A 26,244-nucleotide genomic window follows, 5' to 3' on the forward strand; every position below is an offset into this window, starting at 1 on the left:
TAAGCATACTATAATGACATACTATAATGTGATAATAGCAAAATATATGTGTATGTATACATACATATATATATATATATATATATATATATATATACACTCATGTAGTTATACAGGGCTTTATTTGCTCTTGAGGGAACCACAAGTCATTATCAAATTTCAAACAGTAAATCCTGACTTTCTAAGAGATAGATCTGTTTGGAGTACAAAGAGAAGCATAAATCTGAGGATGATATTAAGTTTTAAATGTTGTTCCTCAAAGCTTGGCCCCTTTTTAAAATGATAAGCAAGAAACCACAGGGCATACACTTGTCCATGCATACTTTGTCCTCAAATGTAAAATAAAGCCCATGAAAACAATTAGAATGAAATGGAAAATATATGCAAAGTTGATTCTCTGTTTTGAGTGAAGCCTTAACCCAATCCCTAATTATCTCTAATGCTTGATTGAAATATACAAAACTGCAAAAACAATCTATATAATCATTAACTTTCTAGCCTTCAGGGTAGGATAAATGATTATGAAGTCTAAACTTGCACCAAAGCCTTTTTTAACATAACACACAAGGGGGACATTTGCACATGCTCATATGGAACATTTTCAAAAGGCTTGTATGTATTAGGAATGGACAAACAGATGGATGAGCCTGGAATAGTTCATCTAAAATGAGTAGTGACTCAAATCTTCACCCCAAAAAATGGGAACTGTGCTAATCAAATAAACATCACCAGCTTTCATCCTGATAAAATCGCTGCACACTAACTTATTTCTGTGACTCAGCCAAACAAAGAGACTCCACTAATCTTTTACGTCACCTCATGGCATGGTATTTTTCCATTATTAATCAAATTCAATTGATATGTCCAAAAAAACAGTAGCCTAATGTTTCTAGTGGGCACCTGTCTACATTTTAGAATAGCAATTGGTATTGCTATGAAGTATTTCTTTCATTCTACAAGAGCATTGAAGAATCATTGGATTTAAAGAAGAGTAGGTTTGAGATCTCCAGGCAATTCATTAACCAATTAAGGATTGTTTAAAGGAACTGATTTAATCTGGCTCAGTTCTATTCTAGAGGAGTCATAAAAAGCTAGGTCTTTTTCTTGGATCAAATTGAATTTATAGATTTATTCAGGTTCACTCTTATATCACCCTATAAGTGAAAGAAAATTAAAATTCCAGACCCAAACTTGAAAAAAATTATACCTTGAAATCAAACCAGGAAAGTCTCATTCCAACATTTGTCATTTTGCTACTTTGTTATTAATATTTTTAAGTTTTAATGTAACACATTACCTAAAATTTTTAAAGATTAATGGTCACCTTCAGTCATTCTTAGCTCCCTGAACCCAACAAAATTTAACCTTAAAAACAACAACTAACTTTCTTTGATAAATGCAATGTAAACAATTTTTAAAAAGCTAAAGTTTCAGTTGGTTGACATAATTATCATCCTAAATACAATTCCTTAACAAAAAAACCCCTTTAAATTCCTACATTTCTATATACTAAAATGCAAAAAGCAAAATGATTCTACTTAATATTCTCCTTAGCATCTATATAGATCTTATAAGAAAAATATGTATAGTTAGTATTAAATGAATGTCTTGTTGATATTTTAATTCCCCACTTCCTTGATCATTCTCTATTTGAATGAAGCTTTTATCCATGATCCTCAGTGTTGTAAATCTTCTGAGTCATTAACTTTCTCTTTTTGACTCTTGGGATGAATATTGGGCATTGACAGGTGCATATGAAAAAAATATGTTTTTATTTGTTAAAGCATGTGGTGGACTAGGAAAAAGTATGGCACTGAAAATTTCACCCACCTTAATGCAAAAAATTGAAGCCTCTCCCCAGAAGAAGCATCTCTACTTATTCCAAAGTGCCTTCATTTAAAAGATTAATATCAAAACTTATTTCCTCCTCTAAAATTCTCCTTCAGTACATAACTGGTACATGGAATTCTGGAAAGATCTATAAATAGGGGGAAAACTTTGGCAAGCTGGTACAGCTTGAAAGATGTGTCTAGTAATAACTATATCTATCAAAAGTATTCTGGCTAAGCTCAAAGACAAGATTCAATGGAAGATGAACCACAAGACCTTTTATTTAGGGTTGTTCCTCCCCTCCCCAAACAGCATGTCTCAAATGGAAAACAATCTCAAGTACAGAACAAGAACTTACATTGAACCTAGATTTTTTTCAAAGAGCTAAGGAATTCAAGAGATAACAGCTTCAGCCTATCCATGTTTTTATCTTTGCATTCACAAATTCATGACTCTATATTTATACTCTAGCAAAGCTAAAAGAATAGAAATTAAAATCAACCTCCCCATTAATGTAATTTGGATTTGTAGCTTTGGAATCTTTTAAAGTCATTCCTTCTTTTACATTGCTATGAATAACCAAAGAATGTGCAGAATCTTCTGTAAATTCTCCTTTAATTCTCAGGTTTCTAACTTTATTTGCAGATTTGGTGAGATACCTAGGATGCTATATTATTTTCCTGCTACCCCTATGTGAGGAAAAAGTAGTACTTTTTTAAGTTGGATGACAAAATCATTTTATACTTACATACATAGATATATGCGTAGATAGATGTTATATGTATGTGTATAAACACACACAAAGGTAAATAGAACATATATGCAAGACTGAGAAAGTCTGAAGGAATTACTAGGAAGAGGATCTAAAGGTCTTAGTCTAAGTAAACTAGCAGTATGATGGTTATTTGGGAAATTCAGAATATAGATGTGAATATAGATATATTATACATTATTCCATGAAATCTGGATTAGGAACAATTTAAGAACTGTGAAATCCTGATAACATGGAACATTAATATTCTGATACTTGTGAAAATATGTTTTTCTTTTATCACATTTGGTATAAAGTATATACAACTGCATGATTAGTTATAACAATTAAAGAGTGTACAATATATAACTAAAAGAATTCCCCTTTGCCTATACTTTCTAAGAGAAACACATGAAGAAAATAGATGACCAATAATGTTTAGAAGCAAAAAGGAAAAAAAAAATCCACCACAGCCATTGATCTTCTTCAGAATAATGTACTTCAACAGACATTGAGACTATGCTACATAAGACGTCTTCATCATCACAACTTTGTTGTCTCATTCTTCATAAATCTCTTCTGTCTATTTGATTGTATTAATATGAGTACTCATTTTCCTGTTATTTTTTCTGCTGTGGTAAAAAAAAAAAAAACTTGTAAAGTTGTAAATCTAAAGTGCTCCTGAAAATAGATGACAGTCAGAATGATCCAGGAAATAAAAAACAAATGAAAGAATAATCCCTCCCCCTCCTTCAAATGGAACCTAAGCCACTTTGGAACAGATGTTTTTAATTAATTTTCCTAGAGTTTAAAACAATCATGCCCAGATCAGAAGAAAAAAAAATCTTTTAATGTAAGCAAGGATTGACTCAAGAAGAGTATTGCTTACAAAAAGTGTTTTAGAGAAAGAAAAATAAAGAGGGGAGAGATTTGAATGAAGGAACAAGAAGACAGCATAATTACTTCCCTATTTCTGTCAAAGGGCATCACTAGAGACTTCTGGAGGAATGATGGCAACTCTATTCCTCCTTGTAAAACTTGATTAATGAATATTGAAATACAGTAAATTACCTAAGGCCACATAACTAACTAGTGGCAAAGCTGATAGTTTAAGCCAGGTCCCATATTTACAACAGGTGACAGGTGGTGAAGAACTCTTTGTTCTTTCTATTTTTGATCTGGCAATTTCCTGTTGTGAAAGTGTCAAGAATTTTCCAAGACTATTTAGGGTAAACTGTTTTCACTAATATATATCAAGTAAACCCTATAAAATGTCAAATCCATAGTAGCCTATGCCAAAGAAATGCTGGGTGTCTTTTTTATTATTAACAACAAAGAGAAGACTGTAGGGTAGGAAGAACATATAAAGAATAGTACAACAAAACCAAGAAACAGTTCATTGATAGCCAAGCAGTTTACTTAAGATATAATAAAACAGATTCACTGAACCATAGAGTAGGAAGGAATCTTAGAAACCATCTAGTCCAATGCCCTAATTTTGTCTGTGAAAAAGCTGATGTCCAGAAAGATTAAATAGCCTTACCTAAAGAAAGCAATCTCTTTATCTCGTACATTTTTTTATTATATACCATCATGTATCACAGTGAATTGTGTTTATCTTTTTTCTCCTCTTGTTGATTCCTTTTGGAATGACCTTTTTTTTTCACCACTGTATACTTCATGTTTCCCACAAAGTCTTAGGTATTCAATAATTATAGTTGATTTGAACTCCTTGAAATGAACAGAACTGAATTGAGCTGAATTGAATTACTCTAGAATATATGCTTAATGATCTGAAACTGTAGCACAGGACCCCTGGACTCATAGTCCAAGGGCTAGTTCTGCTTTAGCATACTGCTTCTAGTGAATTCCCCATACAAATAAGTATCCTCAATAATGCTACAGTAGTGACACTGACAAGTGGAATAATATAATCTTAATATTTTTTATTCTTTCCTTCCAGAAGGACTTCCTCCACTATAATACTATCTGGTATGATGCACATTTCTTTTTAATGCAGTTGTCAATTACCATATACAACTACATAGTAAAAAAATTAGAAGAGTGAGATAGGATATTTGCATGTGTAAATATGTGTATATGTGTATGTGTGTAAGTAGTCCTTAATTAATGAGAGCTAAAGGTAGAAGTGATCTATACATATTAAAAAGATGAGGGAGGTCCAGTCCAGAGACATTGCCTCCACCCAAAGTGGCCAAAGCTTCCCTTTATTCTCCAAATCAGAATAACTATGGAATGAATGACCAAAATAAATGCATTTTGTAATGTGCAAATATTAGTTTACAGAACCACTTTATTGTACATAATCATGTTAAATATGTATATGTGTACATGTATAAGTGTACATGTATGTATTAGTATCTACATATGTTCATATATATGTAAGTGTGTATATGTGTTACAATAGAAGTAAATTTATTCTATTTCACAAATGAATATAAAGTTAAGTTTCTGGTATATTTCACTCCCACCTTCCCTTCTCCTTCCACCTAAATATAGCCCTTGTCCTCCAGATATTATTGGCAGAGGAGATACTGGCACTATGAACAGAGAGATTCAAATATTCCTGAGCTCCTAATTGGAAATTATAATGCATTTTTGGAGATACATTATTATAAACAGTAAGGTGCTATAAATGCAAAGCTACTTCTTTGTTATTATATATTATAGTTTAACTAGGCTTTGGCATCTTAAAAAAAGCAGCAGCTAAACATCATTCATGATATTGTAATTGTGTTCTTTAGATCTTAGAATATCAATAGATAGATCTGGATAGATAGATGATAGATAGATAGATAGATAGATAGATAGATAGATAGATAGATAGATAGATAGATAGATAGATGGATAGATAGATAGATAGATAGATAGATAGATAGATAGATAGATAGATAGATAGATAGATAGATAGATAGATGGATGGATAGATGGATGGATGGATGGGTGGATGGATGGATAGATAGATAGATAGATAGATAGATAGATAGATAGATAGATAGATAGATAGAGATATCACTATAGATATATGTAGATATACATTTTATCACAGTCAAATTTTCAGAAAAACTCCACTTAGTTCTACCTAGAATTTGTTTCTTAACACACTTTAATAATATAAGAATCTCTGATTTCATTGGACTCTTTGCTCTCTCTCTCTCTGTATCTCTCTCTGTCTGTCTCTTTCTCTCTCCCTGTCTCTCTCTCTCTCTGTCTCTCTCTCTGTCTCTGTATGCCTCTCTGCCTCTTTGTCTGTTTGTCTCTCTCTCTCTCTCTGTCTGTCTCTCTCTGTCTCTCTCTCTCTCTCTGTTGGTAAGAATATCTCAACAACCTAAGAAATGGTCTTATTGCATTGTTGAGTCCAATATAACAAAGACAGTGTGAACAACTTGCTACTAGGGCTTTTCTGCACTGTATTCAGGTGATCACAGATCATCAGACAATAGATCTTCATTCCTTTTGAAGGTTTTAATGTGGAATGGGAAAAGGAATGAATGGGTCTACCAGGTTTGTACATCACTGGCACAATCCGCAGGAAACTAGAATTATTTGTATTCCATCATAAAATCATAGGAATTTAATGGAAATTACCTATATATGCCTGTGTCCTGTATATATCTGTCTGGGAACATACATTTATTGATACATCCACCACAGATTATTATTCTAATCACTAATATTCAACATAAAATTAATTAGTGTCACTTGACTAATCTCTAGCTTCAGTCTGAGAGTCTCCTCAATAGCCAACATAAATTAAAAAACAAGACTACTTTCGTGATAACTTTGCAGTCCTTTGTAATAATTATTTTTTCAAAGTTTGGATTATAAGTGTGGAAAGGAAACTAGACTAATAGTTGGTGGAGGAAGGGGCAACTGGGAGTGGCAGTTGGGTCTTGTGACTAGCACTTCCTGCCTGCCAGGTTAGACTTGTTTCCTGGGGTTGGAGGAGAGAGGAGCTTGTTCAGCCCAGTTTGGTGTGGTGTGGCTCTTCTTGGTTCAGCCCGAAGATTTAGGCCCAATCACATATGAAGGTCAGACCTGTTCTTGTTTGCTTTCTCTCTACAGCTAAGATTCTGAATTAGACAAAGCAGGACTGATATAGAGTAGACTGGAGTGGGAGAACCCTCTGCCAGCCTCTGGGTCTGGCCACAACTCTGAAGCTGAGGAAAAAACTCTAATCCCAACTGGTTATTAAACTTTATATTATTTGAATTCGCAGTCAAATAAGTGGACTATCTTTTCTGGTCATAGAGGGAGCTGAACTTCAGTTCAGTCATTCATCGCCAAACAGTCCTTATCGGATCCCTGCTGCTTCCTCTCAGCAGGGGGCTACTCTCTCCTTTGCTTCACCGAGCAATATTCCCTCCTCTTTCCCCTCAAATCCTCTATACCCATACAAACCTCCCATTATCCTCCCCATTTCCTTTCCCAATAAATATTACATAAGGAAGAAAAAGGTAACAGACATTATACTATAAAAAGGTTCAAGATTCAAAAATGTTCAGAACCTCTCTTGGTATTTCTGGTTGTTAACAAGATCATGTCTTTTCACCCTACCTCCCACTAAAAAAATACATTTAAAACATGTCAATTCCATATTGGCATTATATAAATTAATCAGAAAGAAAGAAAATCATTCATTTCTTAGCTATTAGATATCAAAGGAAGAATAGCAGAAAAATAGGCCAATGGTATTTGGCTTTTTTTCCCCCTAGATATGACTGTGGGAAAATCCCACATGTAATTTGATAACTGAAATTCTCCAAATTAGAATGATTTTCTGTCCCTATTTGCCTTTAAGTGTTCCAATTTGGAAACCAGAAAACTAAAAAGTATTCTTCTAAGCATATATATGTATATATAAAAATATATGCATTTATAGGTATGTATATAAATGGGTTATTAGAAATATAATTAGACAATAACAGATTATACATAGCACACATGTTCATGTTTACATGTAATTTATTCATGGGTAGCTTCTTATATTTAATACCACAAGGAGCTAGACAGATATCTTTTGATTAAATAATCAATTGATGTTTTATTCATGTATAGAGAGTGCATATATGAAAACCTAATGTAAGATGTTGTGGGACTATGTATATATGCATATATGATATATTATGTGACATTATTTTATAGTCATGATATATCATGCTATGTTTAATATTATATTATGCTATATTAGTACTTAAAGTAAATGCCTAATCTTTAATGCCTCTCCTCTAGGAGTAAAAATTTTAACTACCAGATAGGAACTGTCAAAAGTAGCAAGCCTCTATTAACAATGTGTGTTAAACATTGGGAATGATTCCTCCATTCCTCATATCTAAGATAAGTCTTGCTGATACATCCCTCTTTGCTGATATTCTTACATGTATGAGATCATCACGATCAAGATCTTTAAAGAACACTAAAGACTCATTTTGTCCCATAGTTTTTTAATTAATTAATTTCTTTGTTACATCAAGATACTTAATTAACTCCATCCCACCTCTTCCCCCATTAAAGAAGGTATCATTTGACAAAAAATTGTATATATAAAAGTAGGTCTTATTTCTATTTATCAGTTCTTTTTCTGAAGGTGGACACACAAGTCATTTTTCAGTCTGTTGCTTTATATAATATTCTCTAATTCTGCACATTTCACTCTTCATAATTTCATGTAGGTCTTTTTATATTTTCCAAAATTTAAACTGTTCATCATTTCTTACAGCACAGTAGTGTTCACCACTACTAGTTTTAAATGACTTTAGAAAACATTTTGTCCAATTTGTCCCTCAGGAAAAAATCTTCTATGACATGTTGACATGGGATTCAGTGTGAAAAGCTTCTTTCAGGGTAATGTTTTCTACATCATTTTAGGGTATGTTAATCATTCCCTCTTTTTTCTTCTTAACCCCTTTGAAATCTAACATATTGTATGTCAGACTATGCTTATCTTTCCTTATCTATCATCAATTCAACAATGAAATGGTCACATTTATACAATGTTCCCATCATTTCCCCACTAGAAATCATTTCTTCCTTATTGATGAGAATCAAATCCAGAACAAAATTTCCAATTGAATCCTCTACATTTGGAGGATAAAATTGTCATTGAAGAAAATCTATTCATGTGTATCATCATTCACTATCCTGCTTTGAACAAAGAGTTTCTGCAAATATCCAGACAACTGAAGTCCTCTATAACCAGCATGTTGGCATTTTGAGCAATGTCCTGCTCTTATTACCTATGCTGAGAAAAATTCTCTTACTGGCCATAAGAGAATAAAGTCTAACTAAAATCAGAGATTAGTATTTAAAATTGATAGTCCCTAGGATCGAGTTGGCACTTAATAAATGCATTCTGGTTGACTTATAAGATTAAAATAAATCGCACCTGAATTATTCACCAATAAATTCGTCAATTTCAGTTTTATATATGTAAACTAAAGTAGTAAAAAATAACAGCACTGTATTTAGATCTGGAAAGCTTGACCATTAACCAATTACTTCAATTCTCTAAAATTAAGTTTCTTCATTTGTAAATTTAAAGAATGGAACTGGATAATCACTTCCACATTTTACCTCCTGTTGTTCTAAGAAGGGTGACATTACAAGGGGCTGAAAAATAAAACTGCCTCTTCCCCAAGTTCTCTAAGGATCAAATACACTAGAACAGCAAACAAGGCTTAAATCCTTTGAAAATATATATGAATTTGTCCTTAAGACAATAAAATTCTGAACATGGTCTTCTTGGTCAAAAGGCCAATCAGCAATTAGTTATTAAGTACCTACTATATAGCAGACTGACAGCTATTTAAAAAAAATTGTCCCTACCTCCAAAAGCTCATATATTTTTGGGAGTTTCCTTTACAATTTTAATAAAATGGTGAAAATGGATATAATAACAAGCTAAGAGAAACCATTGATATTTTCTGTGTGACTGGGAAGACTGAATGAACACTTCTGAAAATGTTCAAGAAAGATTTTGATGAAAGCAAAAACTTCCTTGGGGCTTACTCTAGGGGACAGATTTTGTTATTGTGTTGATGCCAACCCGGATATACCTGCAAAGTTTATCTTTCCACTCAGCACACATGCATCTACATCCTGGAATGAGGAAAGACACAGTTAGTCACTGCAAATTAAATAAACCATTTGTCTTGGGGGAAAAAAAAGAAAGATAAAATAATTCAACAAACTACTCAGATTTTTGTTTGTGATTCACAAAAACATGACTTGCATGAGAAAAAAAATCTCCTTTTTAACCTCAATGATTAGAAACTTTGATTTTGAACAAAAATAACCTAATCTATGCTAGACATGCTGAAGAGTAGACTACCAAGACTCTGAATTTGGAATAAGAAACTAGACTTGAGACCTGGCACTACCTTTTATTATTTTTGCCAACTGGGGCAAGCTGCTTTAAATTTCTGAGTCACATTTTTCCCAATTTTTAAAATGAAAGACTGTACTAGAGAATTTCTAAATCTCATGTAAAATATTATAAATATAAATATGTGGAAGAATTTCTATATTTATACATATGTACATATATATATATATAATATTTTAAAACCATCTCACCTGATTCATGGCTTCCCTGTTAGCCTCAAAAAAACCACTTCCTCTTTCTGCACATAGGTGTAAACATGATAATAATATTTATATAACATTCCAAAGCACTTTATAGATAATATTTCATCAGATCACTATAGAACCTTATTTGAGTCATTACTATTTTCTCCTCATGGATTAGGAAACTAAGGCTGACAAGTTATGTAAACCTGCACAGCATCACAAAATTAGTATCTAAGGAAAAATTAAAATAAAGTTCCTTTTAACTCCAAATCCAGTACTATAACTAGTACCATTCACCTTAACTACCTTTCATCAAGGATTTGGAGATGGAGATGGTAGTAAATTTTCATCAAAAACAAAAATGACACCAGAATAATGAGAGAATATTTAATATTATTTACTTAAACTGCAGTACTGCTAAATTCTGGCTCATACCAATCAATTGTTTGATTATGGTCTAGTCCTTCTGGTACTTAAAATCAATTGCTCAAAATAAATAATTAGTCAAAGACAGGCTGAAACCAGGCAAAGAAATACTGAAAACAAACAAGCTTCCCAGAGAACTAAACTACTAGAGATAAATATTTAGGTGCCAGCACAACTGCTAGAAAAATCTATGGCTGAGCCAAATGTTTTCCTTTTTCTATAGCCTTGCATCTAAATCCTTAGTTGGTCAAATCAACAGGAAAAAAAGCATGAAATGAGTACTTATGATAAGCTATTTTTAAAAAGATAAGAGATAAAAGTAATTTTTTTTAACATAATTATATTAAATTCCTTGGGGAAGTGGGGGATTCAGGTGCAACTGGGGAAACCCAGACTCTGGCCTAGTAGTTAAGAAAGTTTGTCTAACCCTGGTCTACTAAGCAGATAATCTCAATATAGACATCAGGCTATTATTCAGGGGGTTAGAACATAACACACATCAGTGATACAGGGAGATGTAGATGCCTAAAGACAAGAGAGGGGGATGGAAAATATCTTATCATCCTCTAAGCTTTTCTCTCTTTTAACTGCCATCAATTGGCCTGAAGATAGGAGATACCTCTGGTTCTGGGCACTCAAGGCTTTCATTTTCCTCAGATCATCTCTTCTTCCTGATTCCAGGAACCTTTTTTCTTTCCCCCAAAGTCTTATTTATCTTTCTTTTCTCTTGCATACCGAAATTCTCAAAGTCCTAGAGTCTGAGCAAAAAGACCAATCTGAAAATATGAAAATCAAGACAAAGCCTTCAAAGAAAGAAGGGTCAGTCATCCCAAGATAAGTACTTCCTAAATTAATACAGGAAAAAAAGTGCAAAAAATAAAATTGTGATAGATGAACCTATAAAAACTCTTTCCAAAGAAGATTGGTTGTAATTAAATGGTAAATGGCAAAGCAATTTTAAAAAAATGTTATGTTTGCAGTCAGAAAACCCAGATTTGAATCCTATTTTAATCCTAAAGAGTGATAAAGGTTTAGGCAATGGAGGGTAATTTTCTTGCCCAGGGTCACAGAGCTAGAGAGTATTTGAGATCAAATTTGAACTCGGGACTACTATCTCTGTATCTTACTCTAACCACCGAGCAAACATTAGAGATTTTTATTATCATTATCTAAGAATTTTCATCAAAAGTACCTTGTAAAGATAGCAAAAATATCATTATCTTCATTATTTATGTGAGAAAACCGATAGTTTTGTCTCAGTAGTCTATTGGTAAATGAACTGACTTCTTTAAGAGTAGTTAACAAGCAAATAAAGCAAATAAAGCAAATAAATAAAGCAAATAAAGCAAATAAAATAAGCAAATAAACTTAGACTCTAAGTTCAATGATCTTCAACCTATACCAAATTATTTACTATTTGGTACATGCCAGTACACTAAACCATGAAGCAATAAATCCTTCCCTCCCCACACCAATGAAGGTCTAAATCATTCTACTTTATAAAATGTTTACGTTTTGTTATTTTTTTTAATACTGTAACATTTGGGATCTACATTAGAGGTGTTACAAATTTAGATCTTTTACAAAAGGAAAAAAGAAAACTGTCAGCATCTAAATTGCCATAGGTTTCTCTTGGCAACAGTGGTTTAATAATTCCAGAGACACACCATGGGAAAAAATCTAGAATTTATGTGTTTTTCTTCTTCAATGTTTTAATTAACTCTGTCGACTAATCATATAAATACCTATGAGGTACTGTGGAGAGAATGATGAATCTGAGGCCAAGAAGACTTGAGTTCAAATCCTTCCACAGACACTAACACACCTGTGCTACCTTGGACAAAATATTCAAACTCTCTCAGCCCATTTCCTCAAATGTAAAAGGGAGACACTAATAGCCCTTAATTCCCAGAGTTGCTGTGAGGGTGAAGTGGGATTTTTGTAAAATGCTTTTAAAACCTTAACATGTATAAATTCTACCTCTAATTTGTTTTAAATATAGTAGAGATACATTATTTTATAATATTTAATTGATGTAATTTTCTTTGTAGTTATTGGCCCAGAATCTGCTACCAAGAAGTACCAACCCTCCCCCCAAAAAATTAAGCAAGCTGATACCAAAACTTCATAACCTTGACTAGTCATCTATCGTTGTATTTAATGTACTTTCAAAGAAATAACTTAGATAAGAATTTAGAATCCCAAGAAAAAAAAATTACCTTATTCTTTAATGTTTCCTTAGGCCCACAATAGCCATAGGAGCTTCTCCAACTTCACATTTTACTATCTAAAGTTTGTATTTATACTATAACAGTAATTTGATGGAATTAAAAGACTTGAATGGTAATTGCCTTATTTCCTAAAACACAGAGAAGGAAGAATTATAGGATAAGAGACAATCATTGTACTGAATCTCTAAGGGATCTTGGGAGCCCTTAAGTCCAAAACCCTCATTTGACAAATGAGTAAATTAAGAAACACCTATTGAATGACTTACTCATTGTCATTCAAGCAATTTAAAAAAAAGGCAGAGCAAGAAGACACATTAAGGCTGAACATCCCTTTTCTAACAGTAGTGCCTATCAATTTACCTAATTGTAACTTGATTGGCAAGAAACATTTCTATAACATGAATTATGGAGGTAATAGACATAATAGAATTATAGGGAGCTCACCTAAGTTTCTGTTATGACTTTTACAGTTGTTCCTGATTTCTCACAAAACATGTGACACGGTATTAAATTGCTAGCATGGGAGTCATATCTTTATTATCTTACATATTTTATCTATTTTATTTATTTTAAAAGTTATAAGCAATAGCTTTTTATGGTTATAAAACAAACCAAAATACTCAAAAAATTGTAATTTTAAAATATAAGAACTCCACTAATATTTATTGGCTTTGAATATTTTAAGCCTAATAACCAAAAAAATCACTTTCAATTTGAAATATAGGTTCCTTTTATAAATGTAAGAGACATTTTCTTTATTCTAGATATTAAAATAGCTGGCAATTAACAAATGCTCAAATCAAAATAGTTTATGGCCATTTAAAAGCATATGGTAACATATGTGATAGGTTAGAATGGCTCAAAGTTATTGATCCAGATTCCTGCATATAATTTTCTGCATATTTTAAGTATAATAATTTGTAAACTTCTATCTTTGAACAGAACATAGTGAGATAACTGTACATATAAAGAATATAAAGGTCCTACAATTCATTTGGAATTGTTTCAAGCAGTTATGGATTAGAGCTATTTTCCAAAATCCGTATATGTGATCACTAAGTATATTCATTATATACCACTATAACCCCTTAGAAGGAATATCTAACTAATAACATAGATGCTGATAAAATATGTATTTAACTAGTAGAGCAGAACACTAGGAGACATTCCAGTTTATTATATAAATACATATGCATCAGAAATTTTAGAACAAGAACCATTCTAGTCTCTGAGGTAACTGTGTCTTCTTATTCCCTGTATCTACCCACTCATTATTTAAAGAAATAGAAAAACATGAGTAATAAGTCAATCTTTGGTTATTGATTCATTAGGGGGAATAGTTGATGATTCAAACTTAAATTAAAACTCAACATGAAGTTTTTCATAATTTATAAATTCAGCATTGAAATTATCAGGTGAACAATTTAAAATTTCAAAGACATCTCTACCGAAACTGACTTAATGTGATTAGATGGCTTTTCTAATTAGGATACAATCTTGTTGCTAAAATAGGATACACTAACTTGAATTTAAGGAAACAGTTTAAGATAGCATATAAGAAATCAATAATAATTTTGTATGAGTTCCTTATATGTTATATATTTCTTTTTTTACAATAAACTTTGCAGCCCACTTACCAAAAAATAAAGTCTTAATAATCATTTAAAAGGACATTTATATTTTCATGTTGTTTAAAAAATCAAAGGCAAAATAACAAATTTCATTGAATTAAATTATGTTAATTTTGGAGGTATCATGCTAAAAGGATAGTAAATATGAATATTGCTACATCTATACATACATATATTTTAAAATCAGAATAAATTAAGAAAAAATCATCTCCTCAAAGGTAGTATCTAATATTTTTTAAAAATTATTTTGGTATTTTAAGTTGCAAATATGAACCAATTTCCATTATGCTCTATATTTATTTTAAATAACAGAGAAAGCAGGAAATACAAAAAATCTTAATACTTTAATTCTAACAGATGGTTACATTAACACTGAAGAAGTATTTTCCAAAGGAAAAATCTTCATTTAAAAAATCTTGAATTTTCATTTTCCTGCATAATTATGCTAAGCATTAACTTATTAAATAAACATCTTGAAAGTAGTTTTCCTCTCTTGATACATATCAAGAAAAAGAACTGTAACTTGATTCTTACTACTCTAGGAGCTACAGTTTTAAAAATCAGCCTACATCTCATTTTTAAGATTTATAAATGATAGGAAAACCCAAGAATGTTTCTTTCTCCTAGAGCTGAACACAGTTACCATCCTGTTAACACTCTGAAAGAACTACTTAAAACAAAGCATTGTCCAATTATAATAACTCCTACATGGCAAATCATTTTAGTTCAATATACTTGCCATATTTAGGATTTTTTTGTTGTAGAAGTATAGGCAAAAACATGAAACACACATAACAAAACTTTCTCCTCCCTTCCTTTCTAAGAAATGGTTCATTATTTTCCCTCAATCAATTCAGGCTTTTATTCTCATTTCCACGAAGAGCCTCCCCCTACTCTTATCCATACTTTTTTTTTCTTAAATGTAGGAAAACCATTCAGAGACAAGAAACTGGACGTTTCTAAAACATGCTGCTGATAACTGTCAGTAAGGAGCACAGAGGAACTTTACTAACTGTGGTTTCAATGAATTAAACTTGATTCACTAGAGTGAAAGGCAGAGCTGTTCAGAAGTAATTGGCCATGAATTCCTGCTGTGAAAAGTACTTGTCAAATATTCCTTGTTTACAAATAAATGCCCAGACAATAAATTAATAAAAAAAAATAATAATTTAAAGGGTCAGCTATTTATTTTAAAGTCCACATTCAGGATCCACACATCAGTGATCTTGCTCTCTTGCTTACTAAAAGTACTAAAATATGCACATACTTTGGTTGAAAAAACTAGTGAAAACTGTCCTTTGAAATGTTCTCTCCACCAATTACAGAGGACTCACTTTGTCAAATACTCCTCTGAATTAATTTATTATTTTCTTTAAGTTCCTATATCCTGTCAAGAAGTTCAAAGGTTCTTCTGTTGTATTCAATACAAGTTTTACTGAAACAGGACAACTAAGCCAAAGAACAGTGCCTGTTACCATTCAGGCCAAAGAATGTATATGTCTTCTTTTACATGAATTTCTTCTGTCTTATTTTCCACAAGCCATAATATTGGAAAATTCAATTTACACTGATCCACAGATTCCAGATCTGCCTGGTATCTCCTATTTAATTTTCCTTACCTTTTCTTAGGTAACAATCAAATCACTAAAAACTAACTAGATCTTTGACTGAAAACTTATAAACTATTTTTTGATTGGAATTGTAACTTATTTTCTTCTATAATAAGAACTACGTATTACAAAGGTAGATTGAGATGACTAAGAAAATATATATTATATAGTGTATATTTGTGTGTATATATGCATATATGTTTATAGAAATACATTCACACATACATATTTCTTATAAGGGAGGGGAGATAGAGACAATAGAATTAACTCTAAGATTCTATATTCCAATGGCCCACTGGACCTGTTTGTCTTTCCCAAAGCAACCCACCTGCTTCTCAATCTCATTACTATTACTATGCTATTATTGCTGAATCTACATAGACCCTGGGGTCAAGGGGGAGATGCAATGATTAGAGGGAAGAGTAGTGTCAGAATAGATTCATTATACAATTTTCAATTTTTCCACAATTAAAAGCAATGACAGGGAGAAGTGAGAGAGGAGAAAGAACAAAATGTAAAAGAAGTACTCCAGTAAAAGTCTGTGATAGTACAAGAAAAGTCTGGAAAAAAATGAAAAACAGTACAGAATGGAGGTGAGATTAGCAAAAAAGATGAGGACTGGATCAACAATGTTAATGACTTCATTTGTATTTGTATTTTATTTTCTCTCTGCTATGTTTTGTTATGCTCTAAATCCAAGAGTTGGGTTGTAGACTGTTTTAAGACATTAGAAACATGGGTTAGCTATTTCCAGGAAGACATAAGTTCCTTTTTTTTCTTGAATCTGAAAATATGCCTACCTGCATTTCCTGTCTTTTCCAGGTCTGAAAAGAGATCAGAATTTTGAGAATAATCTATGCTAACAGACTTGATTGACTGATATTTTCAGTATGATCAGTTCTATAAAGTTCTTGGAACAAGAGGTGGTTTCTCTGTTATATACTCTCATTCCCTGCTAAATTTCCTCTTTCCTCTTTTTTCCTTCTTGAACTAAATAACCCTTTTTCAGATTCAATTCCATATGTTAGCCCTGTGTATGCCTGTTCTACACCCCCTTTCAACACATGCACATACACACAAGAAGACCTTTTCTTCTCAGTGCCCTCCTACCCCTTTTCAAGGCTACCACTAAAACATGGAGAAACGGACTTCAAATCAGACTAACTCTCCTGGGTGGATAGTACTTAGAAAGGTTTATTGGGATCTCCATTAGGAAGATTCTAGCTACCTAACCATAAGGACAAACCATTAGACCCTGATGGACTTCTCCTGACTTTCAACATAGGAGCTGCAACTTTGGGGGTGGGGAGAGAGGAGGTTGGGAAGTGGTAACTCTAGAAAGTTGTGATCAGTGACATACTTGTCTAGTTTATCCACACCATAAGATGGAATTCTTCTTTATTTCTCTGCTTATTCTAATCCTTGGCAATGAGGTATCTTAAATGAATTCCCCCAGTTAAGACATTTGGGAATTGCTATTTGGAATATTAGAGAAAAGAAAGGGAGAGAATTCATTTGGGGGAATGGGAGAAGGAAAAGATCAGTTTTGATTTATTTATTTTTTTAAATTTTGGCACAAAATCTTGGAAAACTGATTCTGTATGAAAACAAATTAGTGTCTTCCCCAAGAGTGGAGACGCTAAACTTGCATACTAGAAGGTGGAAGATTACTGTATCTTATGAGGCTTTTGGCCACTGCCTCAGGAAAGACTGACTAAAAGGCACAAATTCTCATCCTCTTCCTTAGTCCCAAACCAGGATGCTTGTTGGAAGCTCGTTCCTGTCACATCAATAAAACAGATAAAACCGCTTTTCTCCTCTCCGAACATAGGCGAATTTTCTAGATCCTGTCGTAAAGCCTAGCGTGTCACTGTGAAGCTCAGTCAGTGTATGTGTGAGTGTATGTATATATGTGTGTGTTTGTGTATACATATATGAAGAGAAAGACTCGAAGCCTGGCTAGTGAGCCCGGAGGTTGGCTGAAGAGAAGAGGCACAGAGAACTATCCTCTGTGCACCAGGGCCCAGTACAAGAAAGGAAGATACAGGTGATGTTCTAACCCCCTCTACCACCCCAACCCATAGCACACAGCACAGAAGGCAAACAGGTCAGATAAATCTTCGCAGATCCAAAAAAAACAGAGATATAATGTTCTGGAGGAGGGAAGGAAGTCAAGAGACCTCCAGTATCCGGAGCTGAGTTTTCCCTACTCCCTAAAGGCACTGAAAAACCCGGAGGGACATTCATTCAGAGGCTCCAGCAGCAACTTCCTGGCAGAAACAGATCCCTCCTCCCCACCCCACACCCCAGCTTCTCCTCCACCCTTCGCGTCTTCTCCTCCCCTTCACCCGCCTCCTAGTGCACGGCCGCCTTGGTGTAATTATTATAGTCATAAACAGATGGGCATCAACAGTGTGGAGAGCCTTCCCTCCAACACTTGTGCGCCTCCCCCCCCCCCGCCCCAGAACAGCTCCCGCCACCAACCCTGAAATAGCAGCTGGTGCCACCCTAAATACCAGATATTGCACCCACTTTCGCCCCAAGTAAAGGCGCCCACTCGCCCCCAGATAACGGTTTCTAGCTCTCAGGATTAAAATACTGTCACCCTACCAGAGACTCCTTCTGCGACCCACTACAATCACCTCCTCTCACTCCTCCCTAAGAGCCCAAAATCTCAATTTGGAATCCTGTGAATAAACCCTTTCCTTGCACTCTTTCACCCCCACCCCCAATAACTTAGCAGATCCCAAATGGACTTGCACCTTGCCCCCCACGAGTATCTCTTCTCAATAGCCCCAGGGGAATGACGAATAACAAACCTAAAGAAGGCAGAAGAAAGGACTCTGAGCTAATGGGAGGGAGGTCATGAGCAAGATTAGGAAGATCGAGTACCACTCGGGACAGCTGTAGACCGTCCACCTCACACCATGGTCCCTTCCAGCCAATGACCAAGCTCAAGTACATCCTCACCTCCATCAACCCCTTCTCTTCCCCTAGAACTCCCCACCGCACCTCCCTTCCCAACACACACACACACACACACACACACACACACACACACACACACGCACACACACACACACACACACACACACACACACACGCACACACACTCACCATCTCCACCTCCACCTGCTTACCTTCATTGCTTGGGCTGGCGAGGAGAGTCCGGAGTGCCGCACAGAGTAAGAGACAAGTCCAAAGAGGAGCTCGCTTGGGAGCAGAGCAGCACCCGGCCAAAGACGCTGTGGTCGAGGAGGAGTTGCAATTCCCACCACCGCCGTGACCAACCTCACCGCAGCCGCTGGAGAGACGCCGCCGCCGCCGCCCCGCAGCCCGGGGCTCATAGCCCCGCATCCTCTCGCCTCTTTCCTCCAGCTGCTACAGCGCACAGCTCTCTGTCCTTTTGCCTCTGCTGTTGCGGTTACGACGAGAAACGCAGATCCTTTTTCTCCAATTCTTTCTCGGTTCCCTTTTCCTTAGGGCTTTCACTTTCCTCGGAAGCAATAATAGTCACTAACCACCGGTGATGGCTGAAGTTTTCTTGTTCCTCCCTCCCTCTTAAATAAAATAAGTAATAATAAAAAAAGAACAATAACAGCTACTATTATGGTACTAGTCTTGAGCTTTAAGTCTGCTGATCAGATCCCAGGTTCTCTTCTTGATTTACACTTTTGGATTAAAAAAAAAAAAGATAACTGATAATAATGTCACTAGGGAAAAACAGAAACTCCCTTTTCAGTTTTTAGGGCTGAAATGCTGTTGGATTACAGAAGATAGCACTTATCTCGAGACCGGACGAAAACAGCAATTAAAAAGAAAAAGGAAAGGAAAGGAAAGGAAAGAGAAAGAGAGGGAGGGGAGATGGAGATGGGGATGCAAGGAGAGACAAGAAAAGGTGGGATAGGGGTGGGAGGGAATATAGGAGAGAGGTGAGAAAGGAAAATGAGCCAGTGATCCTAAGGAGGTTGGAAGAAGGAAATAGCTGCGGGCTGGGAGCTGAAGAGGGGGAGGAACTGACAGGGAAAGAAGTAGGAGCTTGCAGCTGCAGCTGGCTGCTGCTGCCTCTGTTCTGGTTGCGGTTCTTTCCTCTTAGCGGAGGAGAATGAGGCAGTCAGTCAGACTATGTGCAGCCTGGGATGGGAGTCTGAGTCGGCTCTGCCACGAACAGCTACTGCTGTGTCTGGAACTGAATCTCTTCTCCCTCCTTCCTCCCTTTGCTCTCTCCCTCCCTCTCTCACTCTCTCTCTCTTTTCCCCCTCCTCTTCCCAGCTCTCCCGCCCTCTCCTGCTTTCGCTCTCTCCTGTGAGTCTCTACTGTACGTGTGAGTAGTCTACGAAGTCACACACACACACACACACACACACACACACACACACGCACACACACGCACACACATACCACACACACAAGCACGCACGCACGCACACAAGGATGGGAGTAATCGAGACGCAGCAGAAAGAAGAGTTGCCTAGCTGAATCTAAGAGAGGTGCTTTTCCCTCCCCTGATGCCCCAGGGGAAGAAACCTCTTGGCAGTGCCAGCTAAGACCTGGGATCCCTTGAGGCAGACGGGAATTCTGCTTTCGCCATGCACAGAGCCCTAGAGACGCAGGGCTCATTGATCTGGCACACTGCCGGTTGCCCACCACCGTCTCCTTGTAACGAACAACCTTGTAATCCATATAATCACATGCGCTGGTAGAGAGTCAGTGGTTAGTTTCTGACTTCCCATATTTCTCCCTGAATCTGACCCTTTCTATTATCCTATTATTTCAGAGGCTGGGATGGGATGATTACATGAAATTACTTTGAAAATGTGGAATATCAAAATAGACAGGCGGTGTCTGTATTTGAATTTCCATGAAGAGAATAGATTTGTTTTATTTAGATTTGCATCCAGTGTGATGTGGAGGCATTAGTTACGATTTAAGGATTAATGATTATTTTAAAATAACATTTTTAGTATTTTTATATTAAACTAAAACTATCAGGAATGGATTTTGCTCAGATAAATTTAAGCCAAATAACTTGAGATTTTCACATTTCAGGATTTTCACTTGACTATGTTTTAGTCTGCAGGGGGGGGGTTAAAAATATATTAAAAAGATAGCTTAAAGTTACTTTCTCCTTTGCCTTCAAATCCCCTAAATATCCTTCCTCCCCTGTATCCATTTTTCCCTTGTCTCATTCGTGGTCACAAAGAGCCACCTCTGAAGGGCAATTTTAGTAGAATAACATAAAAAAAGATGGCAGATGAAGCAGCAATAAAATTGTCATTTTAGAATAAAAGAAAGCTCACTTTAATTTGATATATCATAACTATGGTGAGGGTTGGGACTTCATTTACAACTAAGAAAGGTGCAAATGTCCACCCACTTGTCACTTCTGGATTCCCCCTTTTTTTCTACAGATTCCTACACTCATCTATTTATTAAATAGCATTTGTCTTTTATTTAGCAATGAAGAGGACAGACAAAGAAGTATCAATGCTGTTTTGAAAAGAGATGGAAATTCATCTTATTTTTATAAAATGTTCTGACAGTTCTGAAGTCAAGAAACACCTTCTTTGTGTCTTTCTATTATGAGGTACACAAATGGAGCAACCTGAGAGGAACAGTAGTGGACCGGCTCTTTGTGTTGATGGAAAAGAGTGAAAACTAAAAGTTTTCCTTTATACTGACATAAGGAAGCAGTAAACAGAGCTCTTGTCCGGAGTCAAGAAGACTTGAGTTTAAAAGCTTTCCTCTGAAACTTTACTCTATATGACCAGAGACAAACCATTTAACATCTGTGAGTCTTAGAGAAACTCAAAGTTATCAGAAGTTATGAAGACAGATCACTGAGAAACTAAAGGTATTGGTATCTGTTATTACATCCACTACTTTCTGTAGCACTTTGTAATAGTTACTTCACATTTACTTCTCTGTATATATGTAAACTCTTTTTCTCAAAAATGAATTGAAACTCCTTTAAGGATTGTGTTACTTGTATCTCTTGCATTTGCACAATGCTTTGTACATAATAGATATTTAATAAATGTTTCTTAAATTGAAGTGCATAGAATATTAATTTAATCTTTTTATGTGGGATTTAATAGCAGTATATGAAAAATCCTACACTCTTGTTCAAAACAATTGACTTTAGAAGTTTAGAATAGAGGAGGTGGTTAGCATGCCTTAAAAAAATGGGGAAAAAGCATTCTGGATATTTGAATGGACTGCACAACTCAAAATGAAGCAGTTTCAGAAAAAGCAATGTGATCTTAGATTTCCCTGGGAAAGATCTGGAATGAAGGCATTATACTCTCACTGCACTCCTTGCCTTATTCAGATCAAATATAGAGTATTGTGTCCAATTTAGGGTGTCACATTTTAGAAATAACTGACACACTGGAATAGTTTTAGATAAGAGGAACTTGGATTGTGCAGCAGCTCTAAATCTTGCCATGTAAGGATTACTAAAAGAACTGAAATATGTGGTAATGATAATCACCCTGGATGGTAGGTGTTATTAATGTGACAAGAAAATACTTATAATGAATGAAACCTATCTTCAAATATTTGAAGGGATATCCTAAGGAAAGTGGATTATATTTCTTCTGGTTACTTCCTGGTTTCTCCAGAATGTAAAATTAAGAAGGATAACTAGAAGCTTCTGAGAAGTCAATTTCAGCACCATGTAAGGGGAAAATGGAAAAAAAAAAACTTTCTAAGAATTAGACCTCATCTCAAAAAAAATGAACTGTTTGAAAAGATAATTTTCCCTTAGTTATATCTTCTTTTAGAGACTGGATTGCCATTTGTTGGAGAAATTGGAGAAGAAATTTGTCTCCATAGAGACAGATTAAATGATTTCTATAGTTTTTAATTTCTCTCCCCAATTCTGAGAATCAGTGATTGTTTGATCTTGTGATCTAAGGCATGACATGAACCAAGGAAAAGGACAAGAGTAAAGGAAACTCTACAGTCCCTCTCTGCTGCCACCTTGGATTTCAGGAATCCTTGTAATGAAAAGTAATGGTTAAAGAAACACAGTAGATAATTCTATATGTCAAAGTCAAGGATTATTGTGAATTTATATCATGAAGTTGGAGAATGGGGTAGGAAAAGTGGAAGATTATCCCAGATGGTAATCCTACCTAATAACAATAGTCCCAGATTCTAAATTAAAGGCATTTGGTAAGAGGTAGCTTGAAAGAATGCTTGAAAGAAGAATTGGGTCCAAGTCTTACCATCGTGACATAATGTTTATGTGATGTAAAGCAAATCAAGTAATTCTCTATAAATATTTACAGAGATGGAATTGATCTGTATATATCACAGCTTCACTGTATCAAGGGTATGTGTATATATATATATATATATATATATATATATATATATATGTCTAATTCTATATGGCAGAGTTTTTGCTATATCATGGGATTTTACAGATGGATACCATACTGTACACAAAAGAAATGCAGTATGCCACTACCATCTGCACAAGTTTGCCATGGGATTGTACATGGCACACTATTGACTGATGGAATGAAAGGCAACCAACCACAGCTCTGTGTTCTGTATCCTGAGAGCTGATTGGCTCAGTGACTGTAGCATCAGTCTGTTTGCTCTCCCTCTACTTGTGTGTGTGGGGGGGGGATCTCTGGAACATAACTCTTGTGATAGGTGAAGGATCATGGTATATTCTTAGGCTGGTTTACCTTGTCAACTTGATCTCCAAAGATTTCACTGCATAGATTCCACATACCAGTCCAAGCATTCTCATTTTCATTTCATAAATACATATTTATGCTTCCCTCAATATATAGCTTTCTTAATTCTAATTCATTCACCTAAAAGATTCCTATCCCAGCTCTCTCCCATCTAATATCTAAACATATACACCCAATTCTTGAAATCCTACTGTAGTAATCAAGAAAAGATCTTTGCTTTATCTTTTTCCTCAGCTGATTCTGGTCTAGATATCTCCTTTGTCTTGCCTACAACTCCTTCCTTTGTCTGCAGCCTTCTAAACCTGTGACATTCTATACTAGATTCTACTTTGGCCTACTGGCACACAACTACCACCTTTCTTTCTAGAACATCAAAAGTGAAAAACTATTTAGGAAAGATTTATAAGCCCTATAATTATTTATAATCTCTCTGAGCTGATCTAATACCATATATAGAGCCAGGAATTCTACCCATTGAATTACAAATATCAAAAGCCTGGTATCTTGGTATATCATTGTGTAAAGTCCAGAACACAAATGTCTGGCTTCTTTTAAGACTGTCATGGATTTCCATCCCCCTCTATAAATTTTATAACCATTATATCTAATCCCAGTGTTTAAGAAAATGCCTGCATATAGTTAATGATTAACAAATAATTCTTGACTGACTAAATATATGTGCACAACATGGCAAACTACATGCTTCCATTACCCTATTTTGAAAGTAGCAATTGGTGCTAAAATTTTGGATATCAATCTAAGATCCTACACTTGGTTCTTTTGGCTCCTTCTCTATGTGGGACACTTGGGTGTAGTAAGTCATCACAAAGATTTTCCTAGTGTAATAATGAAAATAAATGTAATACATAATAATTAAAAGGCTATGTGTAACATTTAGAAATTGGTTTTGTTAAATAAATAATATTAGTAAAAAAATTGTTGTGGTCACTGTTTATAAAATTAACTCTTAAGTCATGAGGATGATAGAAGCTTTTAACAATTTAATTTAATATGAATATAGTATAAGAAAGAAATAAGGAAGGAAGGAAGTAGAAAATCTATATCCTAGCCTACCATTCTAAAGACTGGTCCATAGAATTTCAGGTTGATCACCAACAGGATTCCAATATCCATGGGGAAGACCAATAGTCTCTTTGGAGCAAGAGTCTCAACAGCCCACAAGGTCTTCTGCCAGAGCCACCAAATGGAGTAGAAGAATTAATCCCAGAAAACTCATGTCAAGGGCCTCAATCTCCTCTACAGTCTCACCTTTTATAGCCTTTTTCTCCAGATCACTTCCTGTCTCTCTGAGCTGGTCTGTCACATCTCAGGAACCAATCAAAGTCTTTCTCACCTGGACTTGTAACCCTTAGTTCCAGGTCATGTTCCTAGGGTTCTTAACCTGTGACCTCTTTTTGGAGCATTCCAGCCACACTAATGGGATAGGTCAGATAAGAAGAAAGTTCATGACCCTGGGAGGAAGGGGTTCCTTTTACACACTAGTATGCTCTAATACAAGAAAGATAAAGGCTTTATTACTTTCAGCATCAAATGGTTAACTTTCAAGGGGCAAAAAACAAAATGTCATCTCCCACATGAAAGCTCTCAGATAACCCCCCAGAGGTAAATGAGAGATTGATTTCTCATTTTTCAACTCTTCCAACAATTTCTTTATGTCTCTTATATTACATATATCTTATTTTTGTATCTTAATATGGATCCTCTTGCTCCTTATACTGTTAGCTCTATGAATATCTCTGAGGTCTTATCTTATGAATTTTTAAAACATCTACAGTGACAACTAGGGAACTTTCCAGCACATAGAGATATAGTAGGAAAGAGGGAGGGAGGAAGGGAGAAGGGGAAAATGGAAGGAAGGAAGGAAGGAAGGAAGGAAGGAAGGAAGGAAGGAAGGAAGGAAGGAAGGAAGGAAGGAAGGAAGGAAGGAAGAATGTGCTAAGCATTTTAAACATATTATTCCATTTGTTCTCCACAGAATGTTGGAAGATTGGTGCTACTGTTAACAATTTTATGATTAGGGAAACTGAGGCAAAGAAAGGTTAAATGACTTGCCCAAAATCACACACCTAGTAAATATCTGAGGCTGCACTTAAACTTCGGTCTTAACTCCAGACCCAGTGTTCTCGCCACCATTCCACCTCACTATTTGCCTATATAGTTACCAATAATTAGAGGGTATTGGTTTTAGTTTAAAAAAAATTAAAATGCTGACATCTGTAAGATAAATAATGCTAAAAATTACTTGATTTTTGATCCTTGAAATTCACAAAAAATCAAAATCAATATATTTGTTATTTAATAGAATTCCTAATAAAATAATAATAAATAAATAAATTCAAATGTTACTTAATGACATTATTAATACATATTTGTGGTCATTTTTTAAACCCTTATTTTCTGTCTTGGAATTAATACTGTGTATTGGTTCCAGGGCAGAAG

The 26,244-nt window shown here is 34.9% G+C and overlaps 1 protein-coding gene across 6 annotated transcripts in view; it reads right to left on the minus strand.

Moving 5' to 3' along the window:
• EPHA5 (EPH receptor A5) overlaps positions 1–20,380 on the minus strand; it is a 507,554-nt gene extending 487,174 nt beyond the window's left edge. For 3 of the 6 annotated variants that reach the window (XM_007496389.2, XM_056802682.1, XM_056802681.1), the window contains exon 1: positions 19,210–20,380. In XM_007496389.2, coding sequence (XP_007496451.1) covers positions 19,210–19,426 — 217 coding nt within the window. In that variant the 5' untranslated portion in view covers positions 19,427–20,380. The remainder of the gene's footprint in view (positions 1–19,209) is intronic. The other 3 variants (XM_056802683.1, XM_007496388.2, XM_001367991.3) reach the window with 1 other exon arrangement.
• Between the last annotated feature and the right edge of the window lie 5,864 nt (positions 20,381–26,244).

This window comes from Monodelphis domestica, chromosome 6 (assembly GCF_027887165.1).
Source record: "Monodelphis domestica isolate mMonDom1 chromosome 6, mMonDom1.pri, whole genome shotgun sequence".
In the NCBI taxonomy this organism is placed as follows: domain Eukaryota; kingdom Metazoa; phylum Chordata; class Mammalia; order Didelphimorphia; family Didelphidae; genus Monodelphis; species Monodelphis domestica.